General features: G+C 38.4%; 1 protein-coding gene across 50 annotated transcripts in view; it reads right to left on the bottom strand.

Annotated features, from left to right (window-relative positions):
- TRDN (triadin) overlaps positions 1-22494 on the bottom strand; it is a 1056665-nt gene that overhangs the window by 459209 nt on the left and 574962 nt on the right. For all 50 annotated transcript variants that reach the window (XM_077486957.1, XM_077486959.1, XM_077486986.1 and 47 more), the window contains one exon: positions 7280-7327. In XM_077486957.1, the coding sequence (XP_077343083.1) occupies positions 7280-7327 (48 nt within the window). The remainder of the gene's footprint in view (positions 1-7279; positions 7328-22494) is intronic.

Here is a 22494-nt window from a genome sequence, read left to right as displayed (position 1 = left end):
CAGTATTACTGTACAGCAATCTCCAGCAGCCAATCAACAAGCAGAAATGTGCTGTAACCTCTAGCAACTAATCAGTGAGCCTTAAGAAGTGCTGTAACCTCTAGCAACCAGTCAGTGAGCAGTAATGATATGCTGTAACCTCTGGCAACCAATCACAATCGCTGCCTGATCTGATACAGTAAATTGATTTTAAGTCTAGCTGCTATTTATTGTATGTCTCAGAGAAGGTGGAGAGCGAAATTGCATGGGGGGAGGGGGGCCCTAAGAAAATTCCAATCAATATTAAAGACGGCCCTGCCCGTGGGCTATTGAAAAGGGGAGCTACAAGCATATGTAGGGACCCATAGAAGGTGAGCTTTACAAGTCATGTTCCAGAGCCAGAGGGAGTGTGATAGTGTGGGAATCAGGATGGCTCTACTATTCTTAGAAGGAAGCCATAGCAGAAGGTTAATTGGGTGTGGAGCACCCACCTGAGCCTCTAGCATGATCCAATCGAGTCTGTATGTTGAAAAAAAAATATTTGCATTAATTGTATTAGCTGGGCTGCTTTTTAGTACCTCTGGAGGTGGGGAACATGTCAAACCTTAAACATGTCAGACCTCCTCTAGATTTGGGGATATACACGCTTCAGTCTAGGGAGGGCAGTCTTTTTAAGATCCATTATGCTACCCATCCAGGAAAGAGTGTATGATTGCTAAAGTTTCAGTTCAGTATCTATAGAAGAATAAAAGGAGCATAATTAGCTTGATGCAGCAAGTTTTACCTCAAGGTATCAAAGTGAATGAGCCCACCATTTGAAAGGAAAAGAAGCTTTGACCGAGGTTAGGAGTGGTGCAGGAAGTTTACATGGAGCACCTCCAATTTCGTTTTATTTTCTCACAGACCAGAAATGGTCTCAAACTCGGACAACGTTTTGAATAGGTTAGGAATGCATACCACTGGTTCCATATTAAACATAATAGATTGTCTGCATATAGGAAGTATTTACAACAGTGGGGAGAGGAGGCAACTCTGCCTATTACCTGTTCTTGTATTTATAACCTTTGAGTTGTATTCATAGACAATGACATTGGCAGATGGAGTCAAAAATAGAGCCCCAAGGCAAGGACTTCCAGTAGGTCCATAATTTCATTGCCATGGGGGGGGGCGTGGCCGGCCACGGAGCGAGATGGTTGCGTGAGAGCTGAGCTCCTCTCCTCACAGATAGACAACGGCTAATAGAAACTTTCTAGAGGGGGTTTTCACGCCAAAAATGGAGCGATCTGCACACCACAGCATCGATGACCATGACCAGGAAAAGAAAATACTTCAGGAAGCCCCAGAAACTGACGGACTTTGTATCCTGGCAGACACATGGAGGTAGGCAAGATGGCGCCGGCCGTTCATCCACCCTGACCCATAATATACACTCCACTTCTGCATCTGCATCTGTCAGCAAAACTCTGCATCTGTCAGGCCTGACTCCCCAATGAGGCTTCCCCATGCAGATTCTGGGTGGCAAAAGCATGCTACAGCTAAGAATGCTAAAAGGCACTGATTACCTGGAAAGCTGTTAAGTATTTTTTTTGTTCTGTGGGGGGGAGCCGACTCTCTCAGCTCACAAACTCATCCCCTTGATACTACTTGAGCAGCTAATGCTGCATATGGGTATGAAATACCCATACTTGGATCACAACATTCACTTGAAAAGTTTAAACATGTTATTCAAAGTTCAAGTTTCTATGTTCACAGTCGGTTTTATTTCTCTTCTTGTTATATTTTTTCACCACAGTCAGAACTTACAGTTTACTTTACACTTCTCAGAGGAAGACGCTAATGCTTCTCCCAGGTCAACACCTCCAACGAGACTTCACCAGCACAGCCAGGTTGGAAAGATGCCTGCACTTCTAACTGAGTACAAGAAATCTATGTCTGCACTAGCACCTAACAAAATAATCTATACCAGTTCTGGCCACTTAAGGGCACACTCCACTCATAAAAGAACTTACATGAACACAAAATGTCAAGCATTTAAATATACTTTGTCCACATGGGGGTGACATTTCTTTCTATAAATATCAAAGATGTCCTATGTGCTCAGGAAATGCTCAGGAAATGCATTTTAATATTCTGTCCCCCCTCTCCCAAATTGCACAAATAAGCAGTTTCCCCATATCTTTACTGCAAACGCAGATTCAAAGAAAAGAGGAGCCCTTATTGCAATAAGGGACACTGTCTCATTTCAACTCCATGAAGTGACTGCAGACCCACAAGGACGGTTCATAATATTAGTTTGCGATATCAACTCCTCAACGTACACTATTGTGAACCTTTACGCCCTGAATTCCAACCAAATACGCTTTCTTTACAGAATTTTTCAGAAAATACGGGCCCACCAAAAGGGAGCTCTGGTGATCTGTGGACTTTAACCTTATCCCAGACCCACAACTTGATTCTACTTCTACCCCCACTAAGAAAATCCAAATGCTTCAAAACACCATACCTCGGCAAAAAGGTATTTGATGCCTGGAGATGCTTTCACGCAGGAGAAAAATACATTTTTTTTCACCACACAGGTCGTACTCACAAATTGATCTATTTCTAGTAAATCAATGGACCTTGTCCAGAACTGTAGCAGCATCGATAAATGATATTACATGGTCAGATCACGTGTCTGTAGTGCTGACATTTAGAGACTAATTTTCCTCAAGCCATGTTTCCATCTGGAGGGCTAACCCACTTCTTTTACTGGAAAAACCTATTAAAACTATATTGGAACAACATTTAATGCAATATTTTAGTGATAATGTGAATTCTGTGGATGATAAGTGTTGTGGAATAATAATAATAATAATAATAATAAATAATAATAATAATAAGGCGTTCATGAGAGTTATTTTAATTAAACTGGGGCCAAGGAGGAAGAGGCAGCACCAACAGCAAATACAAGATCTCACAAACAAAATTTACAACTTAGAAATCAGTAATAAACAAAAATCCACTCCCTCAATTTCTAAACAATTATCCCAACACCGTTATGATATTCGATTGCTGCTATTAGGAAAATTTGAAATATATGAACTATTATATAAATGGTAACAGAGCAGGGAAACTCTTAGCACAACGCTTATGGGGCTACAGGTACAAAACCAAGATACAGTACATCCAACACCCGATCAATAAAGATAAACATTAACACCCACCAAAAAATTCTGACACATTTACCCATTATTATGGATCTCTATACAATTTAACAGATGATCCAAATACTATTCAACCAACCCCCGAGGCTATAAAGGGCTTTCTGAAGAAAGTGTCTCTTTCCCGATAAACCCCAACACAACCACAGCACCTTAATTCTCCCTTCACAATCCAGGAAGTATCTCATGCTATAGATACACTACCACTAAACAAATCCCCAGGTTCTGACAGATACATAGGAGAATACTACAAAACAGAGAATACTACAAAACATTCAAGAACATCCTCTCACCCCACCTAACCAATATTTTCAACACTGCAGCTGCCTCTTCCTCCTTCCCATTAGAAATGTTGAAAGCACTTGTAATCACTCTGCCTAAACCAGGGAAGGAACCATCTCTTCCACAGAATTTCAGGCTGATATCATTACTTAATAACGACCTGAAACTATATGCCAAACTGATTGCAATAAGGCTGATAAATATACTCCCACAGCTAATACATATTGACCAATCCAGATTTACAAAAGGACGTCAAACCGCTGACACCACAAGACGCTTAATTAAGATTATCCATCATGCAAATCTGAAGGGAACACCTTCTCTGCTCCTAGCCTTGGATGCAGAGAAGGCATTCGATCGGATACATTGGGGATATGTTGCCAGGGTTTTGGAGAAGTTAGGGTTTCCAAGGCACCATATTTTCTGAAATTATGGCATTATATTCCAAGCCCTCTGTCCAGGTTTACACATCAGGGGCACTTTCCACTCCATTTACTATTACAAATGTTACAGGGGTGCCCACTTTCACCATTCATTTTCAACCTTCTCATGGAACCCCTGGCGGTTTACATACGCAATCACCCTCAAATCAGAGGACAGGTTTAGCAACTCAACACATACCATCAGTCTATTTGTTGATAATGTTATACTCATGACATGATCACGGACGTAGAGACCTCATTAGCCTCAATACATCAAACACTCAAAATGTTTAACAGTATATCCTACTATAAAGTAAACGACACTAAATCATACATCCTCGGCATCAATATACTTCCTAAAACTAAACACAAAATGGAACAATTATGCCCATACACGTGGAACACCACTGGTATAAATTACTTAGGCATCACCTTAACACCTAAGATAGAAGAATTGTTCAAAGCAATTTACTCCATATTCTTAGACAAACTACACCCCAAACTCCAAGATCTAGCAAAAACAGAATTATCCTGGTCCGGGAGACTTGCAGCCTTTAAAATGATACGGCTACCACAATTTTTATACCTATTTAGGACAATCCTTATCTTAGTACCTAACACCTTTTTTATTAAAGCCCAATCTATGATCAACAGATATCTTTGGCAAGGAAGGAGGGCGAGGTGTGCATTCTCCAAACTAATCAATACTAGGAAGGTGGGGGGAGTGGGCTTAGTGGTGATTAAATACTACTACATTGCCTCAGTATTGGCACAAATTAAAACATGGTTCCCCAAAGCCCTAATACCAGATGGAAATAATAGAAAAATATACAACTTAAAGGTGGCGATATTTATCATTTTCTTCTTACTAGCCAACAATACACCCCTAGATACGTATCACTTTCTCCCACCATCACAGCATCACTTTATGCCTGGAAAGCTTTGTTAAATATTTCATCTCAGGACTCCATAACCTCCACACTATCAATGTCCACCTATAGCCTGACACACATAATACCTGACTTAAATGTCTCAAGCTGGGTGGAAAAGGGAATAGAAAAAAATGAAGATATTGTGATCCAAAAACCTTCAGGTCCTTACAGATAGAATACAACCTAGCTAACTCAGAATATGTAAATGTATGGGAATTATCACAGAAAATCCTCCTCAGATGTTATCTGACACCCCATAGAATAGCTAAATTCTCATCACAAAGTTCCAATACCTGTACCTCCATACCACTATAATCTCCCTTTGGAAAGGAGTCTATGCAGTAATCTCACAAGTATTGAATATTAAAGTACCCATATCACCAGGAAATGCAATTTTATCCTTAGACATAGAGTTAATTCCACCAGAATATAGGACCATAGCTGTGCACATTCTTTTAAGTGCACGTTTAACGATAATGTGCCATTGGAGAGATCATCAAACCCTGTCTCTTCAAGAAGTAATCAATACCACTAATGCCCTGTACACACGGTCGGAAATTCAGATGGAAAAGGTGCGATTGGATTATATTGTCGAAAAATCCTATTGTGTGTGGGCTCTATCGGATTTTTCCATCGGAAACTCCAGTGGAAAAAATTTGAGAGCAGGATCTCAAATTTTCCGACAAAAAAATCAGATCAGACTTTTTCCTATCATTTGTAGAGAATTCCGTCGTACGCAATGATCACCACATTCTGAACGATCGGATTTTCTGACAACTTTGTCCGACCGTGTGTATACAAAACCAGTTTTGGACAAAATCCGTCGGAAAACATCTGACGGATTTTGTGGTCGGAATGTGCGACCGTTTGTACAGGGCATTACACTCACGCAACGTACGAGATGTTATATGTAACAATTACAATAAAGCCCAAAAAATATGGGAAAAATGGGTAGATTGGTACTCAATGAAACATAAGACCTAAATGTATCACTTATAAACCATACTTCACTATCAAAGGGAAGTAACTATCAGACTGTGCTTTTCTTTTCTTTTCCTTTTTTTCCTAATTTTATTTTATATTATTTTATACTTTCATATTTTATATTTATTATTTTTTTCTTTTTCTAATACCAATGTCTATTTCATATATTACTTAGTCTAACACTAGACTAACACAGCATGTTCCCAGTTGGGGTGCCTGAGCAAGGGAGTGGTGTCCCTTACTCTTGATCTAGCAAGATATACTTTATATATCACATTTTTTACCTTGGTTTAAATGTCTATTGTATAAAAACTTTGTTATAGTATAATCCTCAAGACTGTATCATAGGCTGAAGTGTATACCTGAGTGACTATTTTTCTACATTTTTCACTTATGTTCTGTGAAATATTAAATAAAAATATATTGATTTAAAAAAAATCCATTGCCGTAAAATATGAAAAAGGAAAGGCCAAGACAGCCTTTTTCAGAATAGTTGTACAAGAACATCTGGGATTAGCTTAATGGGCCAGCAGTGTCCCAGTATAGTCTTCTTGAGTATAGAGCTTTGTACAGCTTTGCACCTTTTGTCCACTTTTGTTGTTAAGCATAAGTTCAGTTCCAGTCAGGGAGCATTGATTTTTATCTCTAAGATCTAAGTCCAAGTTTTGTTTATGTTTAGAGTGTAAATCAGACAGCTGCCATTCTTTCTGATGTATAAGCGATTTTGAGGATTATTTCAAGCAAGCTGCCATTTATATCAGATATTCTGGAACTGTGGCCTTAAGAGCCATCCAATTAGTCACAGGGGAGGTGTCAACAGGGTCATCCGTGCAAAAAACTTTTGAATGTGTTGCTCAATGTCAAAATATACAGAAGGGTTCCTAAGAAGGGAGTCATTTAAGTGCCAAGGTATGGGCCAGCTCAACAACAAGTTAAATTTCAAATAGTCCAAAGCACTGCATAGTCTGAGCAGGGTACCTCAGTTATTTTACTAGCGCTGCATTATGGGATCACATTAGAAGGTGTGAAAAAATGGTAAATGCGTAAATAAGCATTGTGAGCATGCAAGAAAAACATACAATCTTTTATGGTTGTGTTTAACTCCCACCAAATATCTACTAGGTCATGGTAATATTTTTGCTTTTTATACGTTTTCATGTGACCCAGATGGATTAATAAATCCTCTCTATTTGTCCTGATGATGATGTGAAAAACAAAATGATAGAATTATCAACAGAGCAGGAGGTGGGGCTAAATATTTAAAAGAAGGTACCTGTTTAACAAATGACTAAGTAGGGAATTACCCTTTCTTTTGTAGATATTTCCTCTCAATTCCTGTCCCAAAGATACAAGACATAAAAGAAATTCTTCTCAAAAGAACACAAACAAATAAAGCTAAATGAGTTTTAATCCTTTTCAATCTAAACAACAACAAAAAAAAATAGTTTCACAGGCATTATCAATCAGCTGGTGAAGTTACCTGGAGGAATCACAACCACTCGTTCTTCTTCCTTTTCTTTTATTGGTTCTGAAAAAAAATATTTACATTTTCATTAGAAAGATAAAAGAAAAAAATAACACAGTATAGTATTTATATGTTGTAATTAAAAAAATGCGTAAAATTATGTTAATTTCCTAAACACTTTTTCCATTTCAACATGTTTGTAAGGAAATGCGAGAAATGGTTATCAGGGAAGTGTTTATGATTAAGCCAATTAAATTGTACAACCCCCCAGAAAATATAGTCAATTATAGCAGTAGCGTCCTAAAACTGAGACCAATTACATATGAGGATGTGTGTGCCTTAGTTTTCAACTAAAATATAATCTTTTTTTATAACATCTATACATCTTCAGCATTACGAAAGTAAGGCTAACTATACAGGATTTCTCTCATTAAACCTAATAGGCTGAATGAGACAAATCAGTCAATTTCCCCAGTCACACTATACAGTATAGCATGGATGGAGGAATCTATGCTGATTTTAATTGTATTCACTCAGCCACAGCACCCACGGTTTCCTGAAAACCCAGTGATCTGGTCAGCAATTTTTCACCTGATCCTTTGAGTTTGAAAGGGGCTCAAATTCCTGAACAATTGAGCTGTGGATTGCCAGCTTAGCTCTAGTTCAATGAGTTACAGTATGAAATGCAGTAAAAGTGAACTATATTTAGATACTGTATAGTGGAGCCATTGGCAATAAAATTACAACATATTTTTTATTTAAACACATTTTAAATGTGAATTTATGATGAGAATGCCCTAAGCAACGTTTTTCTAATTTTGAATAGAGTGCATAAGAATTAAAAATTCTGTCATATTTTTATTACTATCCATGTCCTTGTTAGAGAAATTGCCCCTCACTTGTCCTGTTTCACCAGACAAGAAATTAAGGAAACTCTATAAATAGAGACACAGACAGAAATTAATTTCTAAAAAAAGCAAGAACTTCAAACATCAGTGTAGTGTTACAAAGAGCATTGTCAGATACTTTCCACCTGAATCCTGATGGGTTTACCCATATCTCCGTTTGTGCTTTATACACTTAGGGTCAAATTTACAAAAAAAAAAAATGTGTGAATGTCTCAGCAATCACACCGCCTTTGCGAATAATTCTTATATTATGTCTTATATGTGTATTTCCTCTAATCGTCTAGTGCCCATAATGTGGATTTTTTCAGAAATACCCAAATCAGGAAAATACAGAATTATATTGACTAGATGGAGCTGATAGTCATAGAAAAAAAATCATAGCGTAGCACATTTCTAAAGTACATCATACTTTATGTATTTAATACAGGTACTTATAAAGCACCATCAATTTTTCGCAACTCTTTACATATATATAGTACATTTACATCAGCCCCTAACTCACATTTATACTCATGCATACTAGGGCCAATTTAGACAGGAGCCAACTAACCTACCATATTCTAAAAGGTCAAATCAAAGCTTTCTATACCATCATCATAAAGAACTAACCAGCATACTACTGTCTGCATTGAGATAGGGTCAATAAGAACTAAAAATACAGACATTTGTGACAATATACAATCCCTCTTAAGACTTTGACCTTTGTAGCCACAACTACAAGTGCGTAAAAGAGATGTTCCAATACACAAAAGATTTAAGCCCAAAGCAAAAAAGGAAAAGGATTACTGAAAGTAACACAATCCAGAATAGGATTATTATAGAACAGCTGCACTTAAGGCAGGTTATTATAATACTACTATAAATAATCATACCGTGGATAAATACAGTTGAAAATGAACACTTTGTTAAAGGTGAATGACACCCAAGTTGGAATTTCAGTTTGGACTGTGTTCCAGTTGGCTGGATCTCCTGCTAAACTCTATGAGACTTGAGTGGTGAGATTTCACAGCAGTAGTTTGTTCTTCTGCCTTCTACTATCAGGATACGTTTAAATCTACTTTAAGGTTTTATTCACCTGCTTGTTTATACTACATAAAAGAAAATACCCAAGGAAGTTCATGATTGAGCCATTTGACTTTGGTGCAACAGGTGATTGGAACTTGAAATTTTACCACTGGAGCCACAGAGAGATTTAAGAAGCCCTGCATGTTATTGAACATATACATTACCATAAAAACAAAGGTATTATTCTTTGATAATATTCAAATTTATCATAGCTCATACTTGTTCTGCTATGTCAGGCTAAGGAGGTGTAATCACATAAAGGTATTTTTCACACTTGCCTAACTGTTAGAAGCATGGGACATGGTAAATGGCTACATTCATTATTTTTTATTTGACCTTTTCTCATTGTACTAGTTATATTTGCATCATTACTAACAGTAATAGTAATACAAGGATTATTAGTAATGTATATTAGTGGTATCAGCAGTGGTTGAGACTAAAATGTTTTTCTAGTCTAGAGATTCTAGATGTTCCTTTTTCTTGATATATCTGTTTCTTAGATCTTACTTTTTATGGTCAACATGAAAACATAAAAAAGCCATTACTCCCTTACTGCAGTTACATACGCATTGTGTTACTTTCCTTTAATTAAAAATAATTAGGACTTTGTCTTTAGTATAGCCTTCTAGTGTGGTAATCTATTTTATGTGTAATGACATTTACAATTTCACTCTAGTAGATTTTAATGGACTGGAAAATTAGCCATAGAAATAACTGTAGGCAGTATATAAAACTTCAGTCTCTGTTTATTTCATTATAATGATGCTGTCAAGGAATAAAAAAAAAAGATGTGACAAATGGATCATATTTTATCTCCTAGTAAAAAGACGGTAAATCACAGTACCCAACAAAAAAAATGTTTATGCAAAATTCAGAAGTAAACCTTAAAATATTTTATTGATAGTATATGTATAAGGATAATAGGGGAAATCTACAAATTGATGACTTTTGCCTTGTTCCAAGGAGTCTGAAGATCATCTGTACTTCAAGAAACCTGAAACCATTTCTCCTTATTCTTCTTTGGTGGTCTGCACAGTTATAAATAGCTGTACAACACAGACTGCATACTTTCTCCAACAGTTAATTCTAGTTTAAAACCCCCTTCAGATCTATGCATTGTAGTAAAACGTATTGTACCACACATTGCACTAAATGGCATACGTTAATGCTTATTTTGGTAAATGATTCATTATGATAGGCATCCCAATGCACATATACATTAGTGGTAAAAAGGGTAAACTGCGCTGTTCAAAAGCCCTCCCTGTAAGCAGCAACTCAAATCGTAATACTCCGATATTAAAAGATATGCGTAATGGTGAGCTGCGCTAAGAAAAAATATTGGTTCAAAAATAATATCTGTATATAAGAAGCTTGAAGGCAAAAAACCAAATAGCCTAACTAAATGGTAAATTATATCCCCATCTAAACCGGTTCATATGATTGAAAGTATGAATAATCGGTGACAAAGGATTATAATGTATAAAGTGTATACATAAGATTAGATATGATAAATAGTTCAATTCATAAATTGTATAAATATATAAATCATTTACATAACTAATTCATATGTAAGAAAAAAAAAACCCACTGGTGCCAAAACACGTGAATAGACCCCACCAAATATGATCTCTCAAAAGATCCTCAAATAAATAAAAAAGAAATATAAATAAAAATTAGGACAACAAATATTAATAATAAATACTCCTGTAATTTAAACATATAAAGCCATAATTAAGACAAGATTCAATTTCATTTAATATATGAACAAAAGGAAAGAAAGAATTAGTCCTCTCAAGTCCCAAAAATAGTGACGAGCAATAATAGTGATGATTCATCCAAAGTGAAATGAAGAGCTGACACCCACATCACTTCGTGTAGACAGAAATCCAATAAAGCACCTCCACCAATGGGAAAATAAGGCCGCTTACCAGAGCGTAAGATCTCAGTGTTAAGTGAGATCAAAAAGGCATATGAATGGATAATCTGGATGAACCATCATAGGAACCACACTGGATTCTCCTCAATAATAATTCCAATCAGTTAAACGATAGTGCCACAATTCATGTAAGAAGACAAAAGGACACTCGCATAGCGTAAACAACCCTTATTCATTATATTATAAAAATAAAAAACCAGTACACTCACATCTTACAAGAAATTCTGAACGTTTTCAAAAAACGAGCCGGCCGGCTCTCGGCTACCGCCCGCACTTCCGGGTCTGGCGTCAGTGCCTAAGAGTCCGTTTTTGAGACTGAGATGCAATTGCACTGAACATGAGGTATTTTTGGAGCAGGCTCAGGTCCTGACCCAAAGATTCATTGATAAGGGATATTCACCAGATTCTCTAGCCCTCACGGTAGAACAGGTAGGCCGTATTGATAGAACCAACCTACTGAAGGAGCAAGGAGATGACCATAGAAATGATTATTTTCGTCATCCATTCATCATTAACTATTCATGCCAGCATACCAAAATCAAACATATATTAAATAAGCATTGGCATATATTGAAGAACAATTCTGTTTTCTTTTTTATATATATTTTTTGGAATATATCTCTTATTCTTTTCTACCATTTTTCCCCTCATTAGGGATTATGAGTACAATTTAATTTATGGTAGCAGTTTATGTGTCGTTATTTTTTATAATTTATCTTCTATATATGAAATTTATCTTTTTAGTACGAGATTCTTTTCAACACATTTTTATATTTTTATTTGTTTTAAAGCATTTGATAGTATTGAATAAAAAAGGTTATGGCGCTAAACCCAATTGGTGATGTGTTAAATTGGCCTATCGCCACAAACTAGTGTTATTAAGAAAGCGCTGTGTGCAATTAAAGTGAAAATGCTTCCTAGACAATGTAATCAATATTAAATAAACATATGTGTCCCATCATAATTAAATCCAAAACCAATATTAATTCATCATATACGTGTCAACATTTTGTGAGTGAAACCAAAAAAATTGTAAACATTCACTTTAAGGTCATTGCAGGTATATCAAATGATATAAAATAATATAAAAGTTCTTTCAAACAACCTAGAAAGTACTACTGGTGTCCTTCAATGTTCTCATTCAGAAAAAAACTGTGAAGAGCTAATTTTGTTTAGAAAAAAGTTTTTAAGAGATTTTTAAGAGAGATTTTTTAAGAAAAAAGTTTTTAAGAGAGATTTTTTAAGAAGTTTTTTGAAAAGGAAACTTTTCAGTACCTATATAAGTGTGGGGAGGGTCTATCTAAGACTTGTGGTACTTGTGACTATATATTGCCCAACTGTAGTCGATTTTCAATCTCTCAAAAAATCTCTCTTAAAAACTTTTTTCTTAAAAAATCTCTCTTAAAAATCTCTCTTAAAAACTTTTTTCTAAAAATGTTTTTTCCTTAAAAAAAAATTTTCGGACAAACTTTTATAGTTTTTACATCTTCTAGTCCATGTTCAGTTTTGCATGTCTGTATTTTATTTTATTTTTATGAAGTAATGCTATAAAATTCCTATGAGCTTCATTTTAATTTTAATAACAACTAGCCAATAGGATGCTATTGATTTAAACATTTTTTTCACTTTTTTGTTTTTCTTTTCCCTTTGCTCCTTCTTTATCCGGGAATTATTATTTAGGTCCCCTCTAGGCAGAAGCAATTATACACAGTTTTTGTTCCAAATAGCTTTTTAAGTTCAGGTTTTAACATATGAACAATAGGTATTGGGTAATGCTACTGGATGTTAGTAATATTGGGTATGATTTATAGAGGTATAAAAAAGGTAGGCTGCAGTGCTCCGAGGCGAATTCAATTTGTTAACATCCCCGAGGGCGTCACGGACGGAGGGGAGGTAATTGTATTCAGCTTAAGGGCATCCCACATCTAAAATGGCGCTGTCAGTTTAGCGCATGCGTAGTGGAGCACTGCACCCTATTTAAATCTTAAGGTGCACCAATATGGCCGCTCCAGAGGACGTCAGAGTGACGAAACGCGTAGGGTGTGGCCACGTTGTGTGCACCCATCCGAACAGACAGAGACGAACGGCAGAGTTTTGTTACATGCATATGTTTTTAACACTAAATGTGAGTAGTTTTAAACATAAATAAACGAACGACTTGATTTTAAACGTATTACACTATGGATGTGTCTTTCCTCATGTATAACTAACGTTGGAGACTATACAGACGGAACAGGGATACCTCACCCAAGTGCACCAGCAGCAGCCAGAGAGCGACACAGTGGCTTACATTGTGAATGTCCATCTAGCCCCATAAGGGGCATTAATTCTGGTGAGAGCATTTACATATTACAGCACTGAGTGGCGTACTGGAGAAGGAGGTTTCTATTTGAAGACCCAGCACTGTTTGCACTAGCGAATGAAACTTTCCCTACTGTTTTTTACGTATTAACTACAGCATTAGTCTATGGTGGCAGTATCATCAGCCAAATATTAATATTGGACACGTATTGGACATACATGCGTTTATATGCGATTTTTGGCTGAATTAGGTTTTTGGATCCCTAGCCTTTTTGCACTTTCTTTGCACCTATTTGCACAGTTTTTTCTGAATGAGAACATTGAAGGACACCAGTAGTACTTTCTAGGTTGTTTGAAAGAACTTTTATATTATTTTATATCATTTGATATACCTGCAATGACCTTAAAGTGAATGTTTACAATTTTTTTGGTTTCACTCACAAAATGTTGACACGTATATGATGACTTAATATTGGTTTTGGATTTAATTATGATGGGACACATATGTTTATTTAATATTGATTACATTGTCTAGGAAGCATTTGCACTTTAATTGCACACAGCGCTTTCTTAATAAAACTAGTTTGTGGCGATAGGCCAATTTAACACATCACCAATCGGGTTTAGCGCTATAACCTTTTTTATTCAATACTCTAAAATTTCCCTCCCCTCCTTGTTAAGCAAGTGAGGGCTTCAGGTAAAGGCAGCTCTAACCCTGTATTTTTGTTTCACACATTTTTCATCACATTGGAGTTTTTTATTTCTATTTTTATATAATTAGTGTTTTTTTCCATAGCGCGACTTTACTCACTTATTTAAAGCATTTGATGTTGTCATCCGTAAGGGGGAGTTATTCTTGTTTGTATTATTCATATAATACAATGACATTCTTGTTATATTTTTGCACCTCCATGATTGACAGTTGTGGGAGTAGGGCATTTTTTCCTGTCTTTCCCTCAAACAACATGGCAGATTCACATGTCCAATAGAGTCCAGATCGAGGCGTGGTAATATTGTATGCTATTTAAGCAGTGCATCATGGCGCCGTCCCGTATCCCGTGAACACGTCCGTCTAGTGAAGAAATGCGTAGGGAGGTGCTGATGTCACCGCGTTTTACGCCACACCCGGAAGAGCGGGCGGTAGCTGAGAGCCAGCGGCTAATTTTTTGAAAACTTTCAGAATTTCTTGTAACATGTGAGTGTACTGTTTTTTTATTTTTAACACTGAGATCTTACGCTCTGGTAAGCGGCCTTATTTTCCCATTGGTGGAGGTGCTTTATTGGATTTCTGTCTACACAAAGTGACGTGGGTGTCAGCTCTTCATTTCACTTTGGATGAATTATCACTATTATTGCTCGGCACTATTTTTGGGACTTGAGAGGACTAATTCTTTCTTTCCTTTTGTTCATATATTAAATGAAATTGAATCTTGTCCTAATTATGGCTTTATATGTTTAAATTACAGGGGTATTTATTATTAATATTTTTGTCCTAATTTTTATTTATATTTCTTTTTTATTTATTTGAGGATCTTTGAGAGATCATATTTGGTGGGGTCTATTCACGTGTTTTGGCACCAGTGTTTCACCATCTGTTTTTTTTTTTTTCTTACATATGAATTAGTTATGTAAATGATTTATTTATTTATACAATTTATGAATTTAACTATTTATCATATTTAATCTTATGTATACACTTTATACATTATAATCCTTTGTCACCGATTATTCATACTTTCAATCATATGAACCGGTTTAGATGGGGATATAATACATTTACCATTTACTTGGGCTATTTGGTTTTTTGCCTTCAAGCTTCTTATATACAGATATCATTTTTGAACAAATATTTTTTCTTAGCGCAGCTCACCATTACACATATACATTAGTAGCCTGAAGATGACAACAATGCACATGCCTTGTGTTGTCATATGCTGTGTTACAAAAAGGATAACGTTTATTTTGTTGGTACTTTGGCAACTCAGCTCAGCCAAAAAGAATGGGCTGCTATCAAAAAATACACTTTAACATGCACAATGATGCATGCTAACTACTTCAAAACCAGACCAGTTTTGATATTTCTCGCATACATATTCAAATCTTTTTTTTTTTGCTACAAAATTTAACCCCAAACATCATTTTTTTTTTTTTTAAGCAGAAGCTCTGGAGAATACCATGGTGGGTTTTGCAATTTCATTTTTGTTCAATAATTTTTATTAAGTTTTCATAAGGTATTGTAAGTATGGTAAGAGTTGGGTGGAGGGCATCTGGTCAGAGGTTATGTAATTCCACAGGTTGAACTAGGGGTCTAATAGTCTGTGGTCATGGTGTCTCCTCAGAATTTAGGTATATGCTTCTGTATGTGAGCCATTATCTTTCCGTTTATCAGGGTCCAATGTATTCTTAATTTTACCCCTGAAAATGTCATGTTTTAAAACTGCGTACACCCTTGGAATGGCTATAGTACATTACATTATCCATGGGCAACACTTTAAAAGAATTACAGCTTCCTAGTTTACTCACTCTGATGTTCATGGGCCATCTCACATGTGTGATGTGATCACCATTTACATATGCATGCGGGACCTACATGTGCAATCGCATTTGTGCATGAGCATGGGGGGGCTCCTTTTTTAAATTACTTTATTATTTAATGTATTTAAAAAAAACACTGTACCTTTATTTTTTATCAACTTTATTGCTATCACAAGAGATGAACAACAACATGTGCCATGACAGGTCCTCTTTTTGGAGAGATCTTAGGTCTTTGGCCTAAAAAACAAGATTGGTTTCTTCAGTTGCTTTACAAGCTGGTAACGGCCTGTAAACAAGGAAACCAAAACAGGAATTGACAAAATCCTCAACTCAGGTTTCCAAAGTCACAAAAGAAGAGAAGGAATGAGGAAGGAAGGAAGGAAGGAGGTGGAGGGAGGTTCCTTCCACCTTTAACAGTGCATCGAATCCAACCTGGAGCATTGCTCCTCGGCTCTCTGGTGAGATCGGAGATCCCAGAAAAGGAGGCAAGCAGAGGCAGGGGGACTGTTTAGTTGATCATTTTTATATCAAAGAGAATTAGTGGCTGAAAAGAATGTTGTAGCTGCAACCATAATCCTGGTATAACCACCTTAAAATTGAGGCTGTATATATACAGTATGTACAGTGGTATTGAGGTAGTTAAGGAACATGCAAAAATGCACTGCAAGAGGCATGGATTTTAGGAAAACTACCAATTTTGCACAATTTATTTAAATGTCTGCAAAGAGTTGAGAGGCATAAATACCACTACGACTGGACACTGCACATAATTGTTCAATGTGACTAGGCTCAGATGCTGATTTCATAACATTTTGTAACATTAATCTTGTTGCTGACAAAGATCAATTCACTAAAACATAATGCACATTTTTTTTTCTTTACCGTGACTTGTTTGCTCATTTAACCACTTCTGGACCAGTTATACTGTGGCAGGTTGGCTCCTCTGGGCGAGCCATCCTAGCTGTACATCGGCTCTTAGAGATGCTGTAGGAGGCAAGTGCCAGGTGGCTGCGATGACCGTGATAGAGCGAAAACTGGGATCCATGTGTACAAATCCCGGTTCTGTCAGGGGAGAGGAGACTGATCATGCATTCATACTAAGTATGAACACCAATCGGTCTCCTCGCCTAGTCAGTCCCATCCCCCATAGTAAGAACCCACCTAGGAAACACAGTTAACCCCTTGATTGCCCCCTAGTAGGGATGAGCGTTATGTTCAGGTCGAAAATGAGTTTGACTCGAACATTGGCTGTTCACCTGTTTGCCGAATAGCAAACAATTTGAGGTAGTCGCAGCAAATACCAAAGCCACGGAACACCCTTTAAAAGTCTATAGGAGAAATCAAAAGTTCTAATTTTAATGGTTAATGTGCAAGTTATTGTCATAAAAAGTATTTGGGGACCTGGGCCATGCCCCAGAGGACATGTATCAATGCAAAAAAAGTTTTAAAAATGGCTGTTTTTTCGGGAGCAGTGATTTTAATAATGCTTAAGGTGAAACAATAAAAGTGTAATATTCCTTTAAATTTCATACCTGGGGGATGTCTATAGTATGCCTATAAAGTTGCGCATGTTTCCTGTGTTTAAAGTCTGAGATAAAAATGAAATTTCTAAAGGAAAAAAGTCATTTAAAACTACTCGCAGCTATAATGAATTGTTGGTCCCGGCAATACACATAAAAGTCATTGAAAAAAACGGCATGGGATTCCCCCACAGGGGAACCCCTGAACCAAAATTTAAAAAACAATGCGTGGGGATCCCCCCAAATTCCATAGCAGGCCCTTCAGGTCTGGTATGGCTATTAAGGGGAAACCCACGCCAAAGTTTAAAAAAATGGTGTGGGGTCCCCCCAAAAATCCATACCAGGCCCTTATCTGAGCGCGCAACCTGGCAGGCTGCAGGAAAAGAGGGAGGACAAGAGAGCACCTCCCCTGAACCGTACCAGGCCACATGCCCTCAACATGGGGAGGGTGATTTGGGTTAGCCCCCAAAGCACCTTGTCCCGATGCTGAGGAGAAGGGCCTCATCCCCACAACCCTTGCCTGGTGGTTGTGGGGTTCTGTGGGCAGGGGGCTTATCGGAATCTGGAAGCCCCCTTTAACAAGGGGACCCCCAGATCCCAGGCCCCCCCCTGTGTGAATTAGTAATAGGGTACAAATGTACTCCTACCATTGCACAAAAAAATAGGGTTGCTAAAAGTGGTTATTATTATTAAGGAAGGAGCGGAGGGGTGGCACTCTGATGGTTTGAACATTTAAAAGTAGGGGACGTGAAGTGAATGGTAAGGTCACAGGTGAAGCCCTTAAGGATTGCCCAGTTGGGCATAGGTGGGAGGATAAACGAGGATTGGGTGGGAGGATAAAAGAGGATCGGGTGGGAGGGGAGTTGGGGGAGGTAGGGTTAGGAGGAGGGTTAAGCACCATACATTACAAATCTCAACATGTTGGAATGCACAAATAGTAAAATGGGGAAGGGAGAAATACCCAAGTTTGGCAGAATTATATGGGATAGAGAGGTGCGAGTAAGTGCACTAGGTTGATTATGGGGTTGTTCTTCCCTTTTTTGGCTTTTCTTTACTTTTTCGTACTGTATCTCTTATTTTTCAATGCAAGAAAGTAAAGTTAGTATAACATCATGGAATGTCCGGGGTTTGAGTGATTTAAATAAAAGAGCTACGGTCTTATCGATACTAGAGGGGAGGGAACCTGGTTTACTGTTTCTGCAGGAAACACATTTAACCTCTGATACGGTGTCACAACTCCCCAACCGGAAGTTTCAAGTTCAATACCACTCGTTCCTCTACTCTTATTCAAGGGGAGTGAGTATTCTAGTTGGGAGGGGTGGCATTCTCCTGTAGAGAGACTTGTATTGTTGAACAGGGCTATATAGAATATGGCCCAAGAGGAGTCTCGGACCACTCTCCGCTGGTACTCACAATAAATACCGGGGGTAAAGTCTGCCCTAGGGAATGGAAAATCAGCTTTTATTGGCTGGAATTGATTGGCAATTAGCAAGAACTCATTTGCAGATTAAGTGAATTTATGCAAATCAATGCAGGTACGGCATTACCTGGGGTGGTCTGGGACTCCTTGAAGGCCCACCTTAGGGGCCTACAAATTCAACAAGTGGCAAGAACTAAAAGGAAGTCGAGAGAGTGGGAGAGGGAAACTAGGAATGTGGTAATCCAGGCAGAGAGGCGAAATGTTGAAGATCCAACCCTGGATAGACAAAGGGAATGGCTAGATAAACAAGTCTATAAAATTGCAATTACTAAGAGGAAGGAGAATAGATAAATATTTCAGCGTCAGTACTATTTTGGTGAAGGGGAAAGGGTTGGTCGTACCCTCTCCCATTTGGCCAAATCAAATAACTCCCCTTCCACGGTCTCAGCAATTAGGACATTAAGTGGGGAAATTACTACTGATGCATTAGAGATAATGCATGTATTTAGTGATTATTATAAGTCACTGTATAAATCTATTAGGGGAGTGGGTTGGGTAACAACGGATGATTTTTTACAGCAAATAATAATTTGAACCCATTCAGAGAAGGACAGAATTGATATAGAGGCGCCAGTGACTCTAGAAGAGCTAAAACGAGGAGTAGCAGTGATGCCTAACCAAAAATCACCAGGCCCAGATGGGCTGCCGATAGATTTATATAAATGCTATGGCGAGGTACTATTACCTGAGTTGTTGGAAACGTTGGGATGGGCGCTAGATAGTGGTAAATTACCCACCTCAATATCTGAAGCTACCATTATTTTAATACTCAAAGAGGATGATGATTTGGGAGCCAGTTGTGTTCTGCAAGATGGGACTATATACATGCAAGACCGAGTAAAGAGAACTTTAGGACCATCTAACTCACAGGTTGTTTTATGTCACCTGCACAGGTGAAACCCCATTTTCTACTTAGAAGTAACTTATATTGGAGTTTCCATTGCCTCCCCCCCCCCAGAAATGTTGGCTGGGGGACTCTATTTCTAGCCCAGGAAGCCAGGAGCATGGTTGGCTCCACAGTGAATGTTTTCACAGTTCTATTTTTTCTTGGACGTTTTTCCTTCTTTCTTGTTTCCCCCTTCTTTTTCAGAGCAACATGGAACTGTTTACCTGATCCCGGCGAGCGACTTCTGTGCCTGCGTGCCAAACGAAAAAAGCTTGGCTAAGTGCACAGTCCATGTCCAGCCAGCTTGCTCTCCAGCTGGCCAAAAGCAAAAAGTTTTTCCTACAGCAGACTCACTTTGAGGAGGGTGAATCCACCGGGCATATGTTGGCATTATTGTCACGAGCCCAGGGATCTCCCTCTGTGGTTTCATCCTTATGTGACATGCAAGGGATAACTCACACAGATACTTCACATACAGATGTTGCAAATTTTACGCTCATTCTATATGGACTTGTACACCTCCAAAGTACAACCTAGCAAAAATGGCATAGTATATTTTTTTGGCCGAATGTGAGCTACCTCAACTGTCTGCCGAGGAGGATGATAATAACAGAAGATGAATTGGCTCTTGCACTACAACAAACCCAGAATAATAATTCTCCAGGAGCAGATGGTCTCCCATCCGAGGTATACAAGAGATATGCTGACACATTCCTGCCCACACTTTTGAGGGTGTACAATTCTGCAATGGAAGAGGGCACCTTGCCTGACTCCATGAATGAAGCGGTTATAATAGTTTTGTTGAAACCGGGTGAGGAGGCTACATCCCCCGACTCTTATAGACCCATTTTCATGCTTACGACTGATGTTAAACTGCTAGCAAGAATACTTGCAACAAGACTATCCAAAGTAATACAAAAGGTGGTCCACAGGGACCAGGCAGGTTTTATACCCACAAGATCAAGGGCTCAAAATATTAGGCGCCTCTTACTCAGCATACACATCCCAGTGGAGAATCCAGGCAACCAAGACATTTTTTCATTAGATGCAGCTAAGGCCTTTGACAGTGTCGAGTGGCCTTACCTGTGGAAGGTTTTAGAGCACATAGGCCTAGGTAGCACATTTATTAGCTGGGTTAAATTACTATATTTCCATCCAACAGCCCGAATTAGAGTCAACCGGGAACTTTCCAAGCCGTTTCCTTTTTTTAGAGGTACCAAGCAGGCGTGTCTGTTATCACCCCTGCTATTTGCCCTTACATTGGAACCACTCGCGGCAAGATTGAGAGGGGACAGTGAGGTTGTGGGGTTTCAAAGAGCCACGGGGACTGATGTGGTGTCCTTATATGCTGATGATACCTTGCTATACCTGGGTGATACACAAAACTCATTGACTGCAACAATGCGACTTATTGAAAACTTTGGTACCCTATCCGGCTTTTCAATAAATTGAAATAAGTCGGTGCTAATGCCCCTAGACCCACTGACTGCACCCCTACCTGACTGCTCATCCATGATTCAAATAGTAACCTCTTTCCACTACCTGGAAGTTCAGGTATCCCCAGATGTGTCTCAATATGTCCCCCTAAATCTTACTCCTCTAACTAAATTTAGGGAGAAGTGCAGGGCCTGGTGCAGATTGCCATTGTCTTTGGTGGGGAGGGCTAATCTCATAAAAATGGTGTGGGCACCACAACTCCTGTACATTTGCCATAATTCCCCAGTGTGGATCCCAAGGCGATGGTTCGATAAGATAGATTCCCAGTTCAGGGAATTAATATAGCGCAAAAAAACTGCCAGAATTAGTTTAAAGGCCTTACAATATATAAAGGAAGAAGGTGGACTGGTAGATGCTAGGACATACTTCCTTGCCTCTCAGCTACAGCATCTATGTGGCTGGGGGCTGGCAGACCCTTTAGATCCAGTACGCAAAATCCTATGTACACCATTGCACTGACTATTTTAGAGTCGGGTTATCTACACCTGGACAGGGGACAGGGCACATATTAAACGCCTACTAGGAATAAAAGGTTTCCTCACTCTAACCCCCATTTGGAGAAACGCTACCTGTAAAGAGTTAGTGAAGCTTAAGGGGTTCAGTAATTGGAAAGCAAGGGGGATCCAATTCTTGTCACAGTTATATAATGGGCAGGTCCTCAAATCCTTTATGGAAATTCAGATGGAGTTTGGCATACCACACATTGATTTTTGTAAATACCTTCAACTGAGGCATGCATTACATATGCAATCCAGACTTACACCACTTAGTCTAACTGAGCATGCCGTTGTGCAATTAATCCTAATGCAAAGTGAGAGAAAAGGTATGATTTCTAGAGGATATGGTATCTTGCTTAATGCACTTCAGAATTCCACCAAATTACCATGCAGGCGCAAATAGGAAGAGGATCTGGGGCCGCTGGATGGTGAGACGTGGACTCTGTGCCTCTTTGCCTCGCCTCTGCCCCTCTGGTCTCAGTGTCAGCCTCCCAGAAATTGTCACGCCTGTACCTGCTACATAGAGTCTATAGAGCTCCTGCCAAACTTCATGGTTGGGGCCTCAGGGATACTCCCTTATGTCCCAAATGCATGAGGGACCATGG

The sequence above is a fragment of the Lithobates pipiens genome, unplaced genomic scaffold (assembly GCF_037356315.1).
Source record: "Lithobates pipiens isolate NorthernLeopardFrog02 unplaced genomic scaffold, aLitPip1_a1.2 Scaffold_18, whole genome shotgun sequence".
NCBI lineage: Eukaryota > Metazoa > Chordata > Amphibia > Anura > Ranidae > Lithobates > Lithobates pipiens.
The sequence above is the reverse complement of the archived record's forward strand: the minus strand, read 5'-3'. Positions and strand labels throughout refer to the sequence as shown.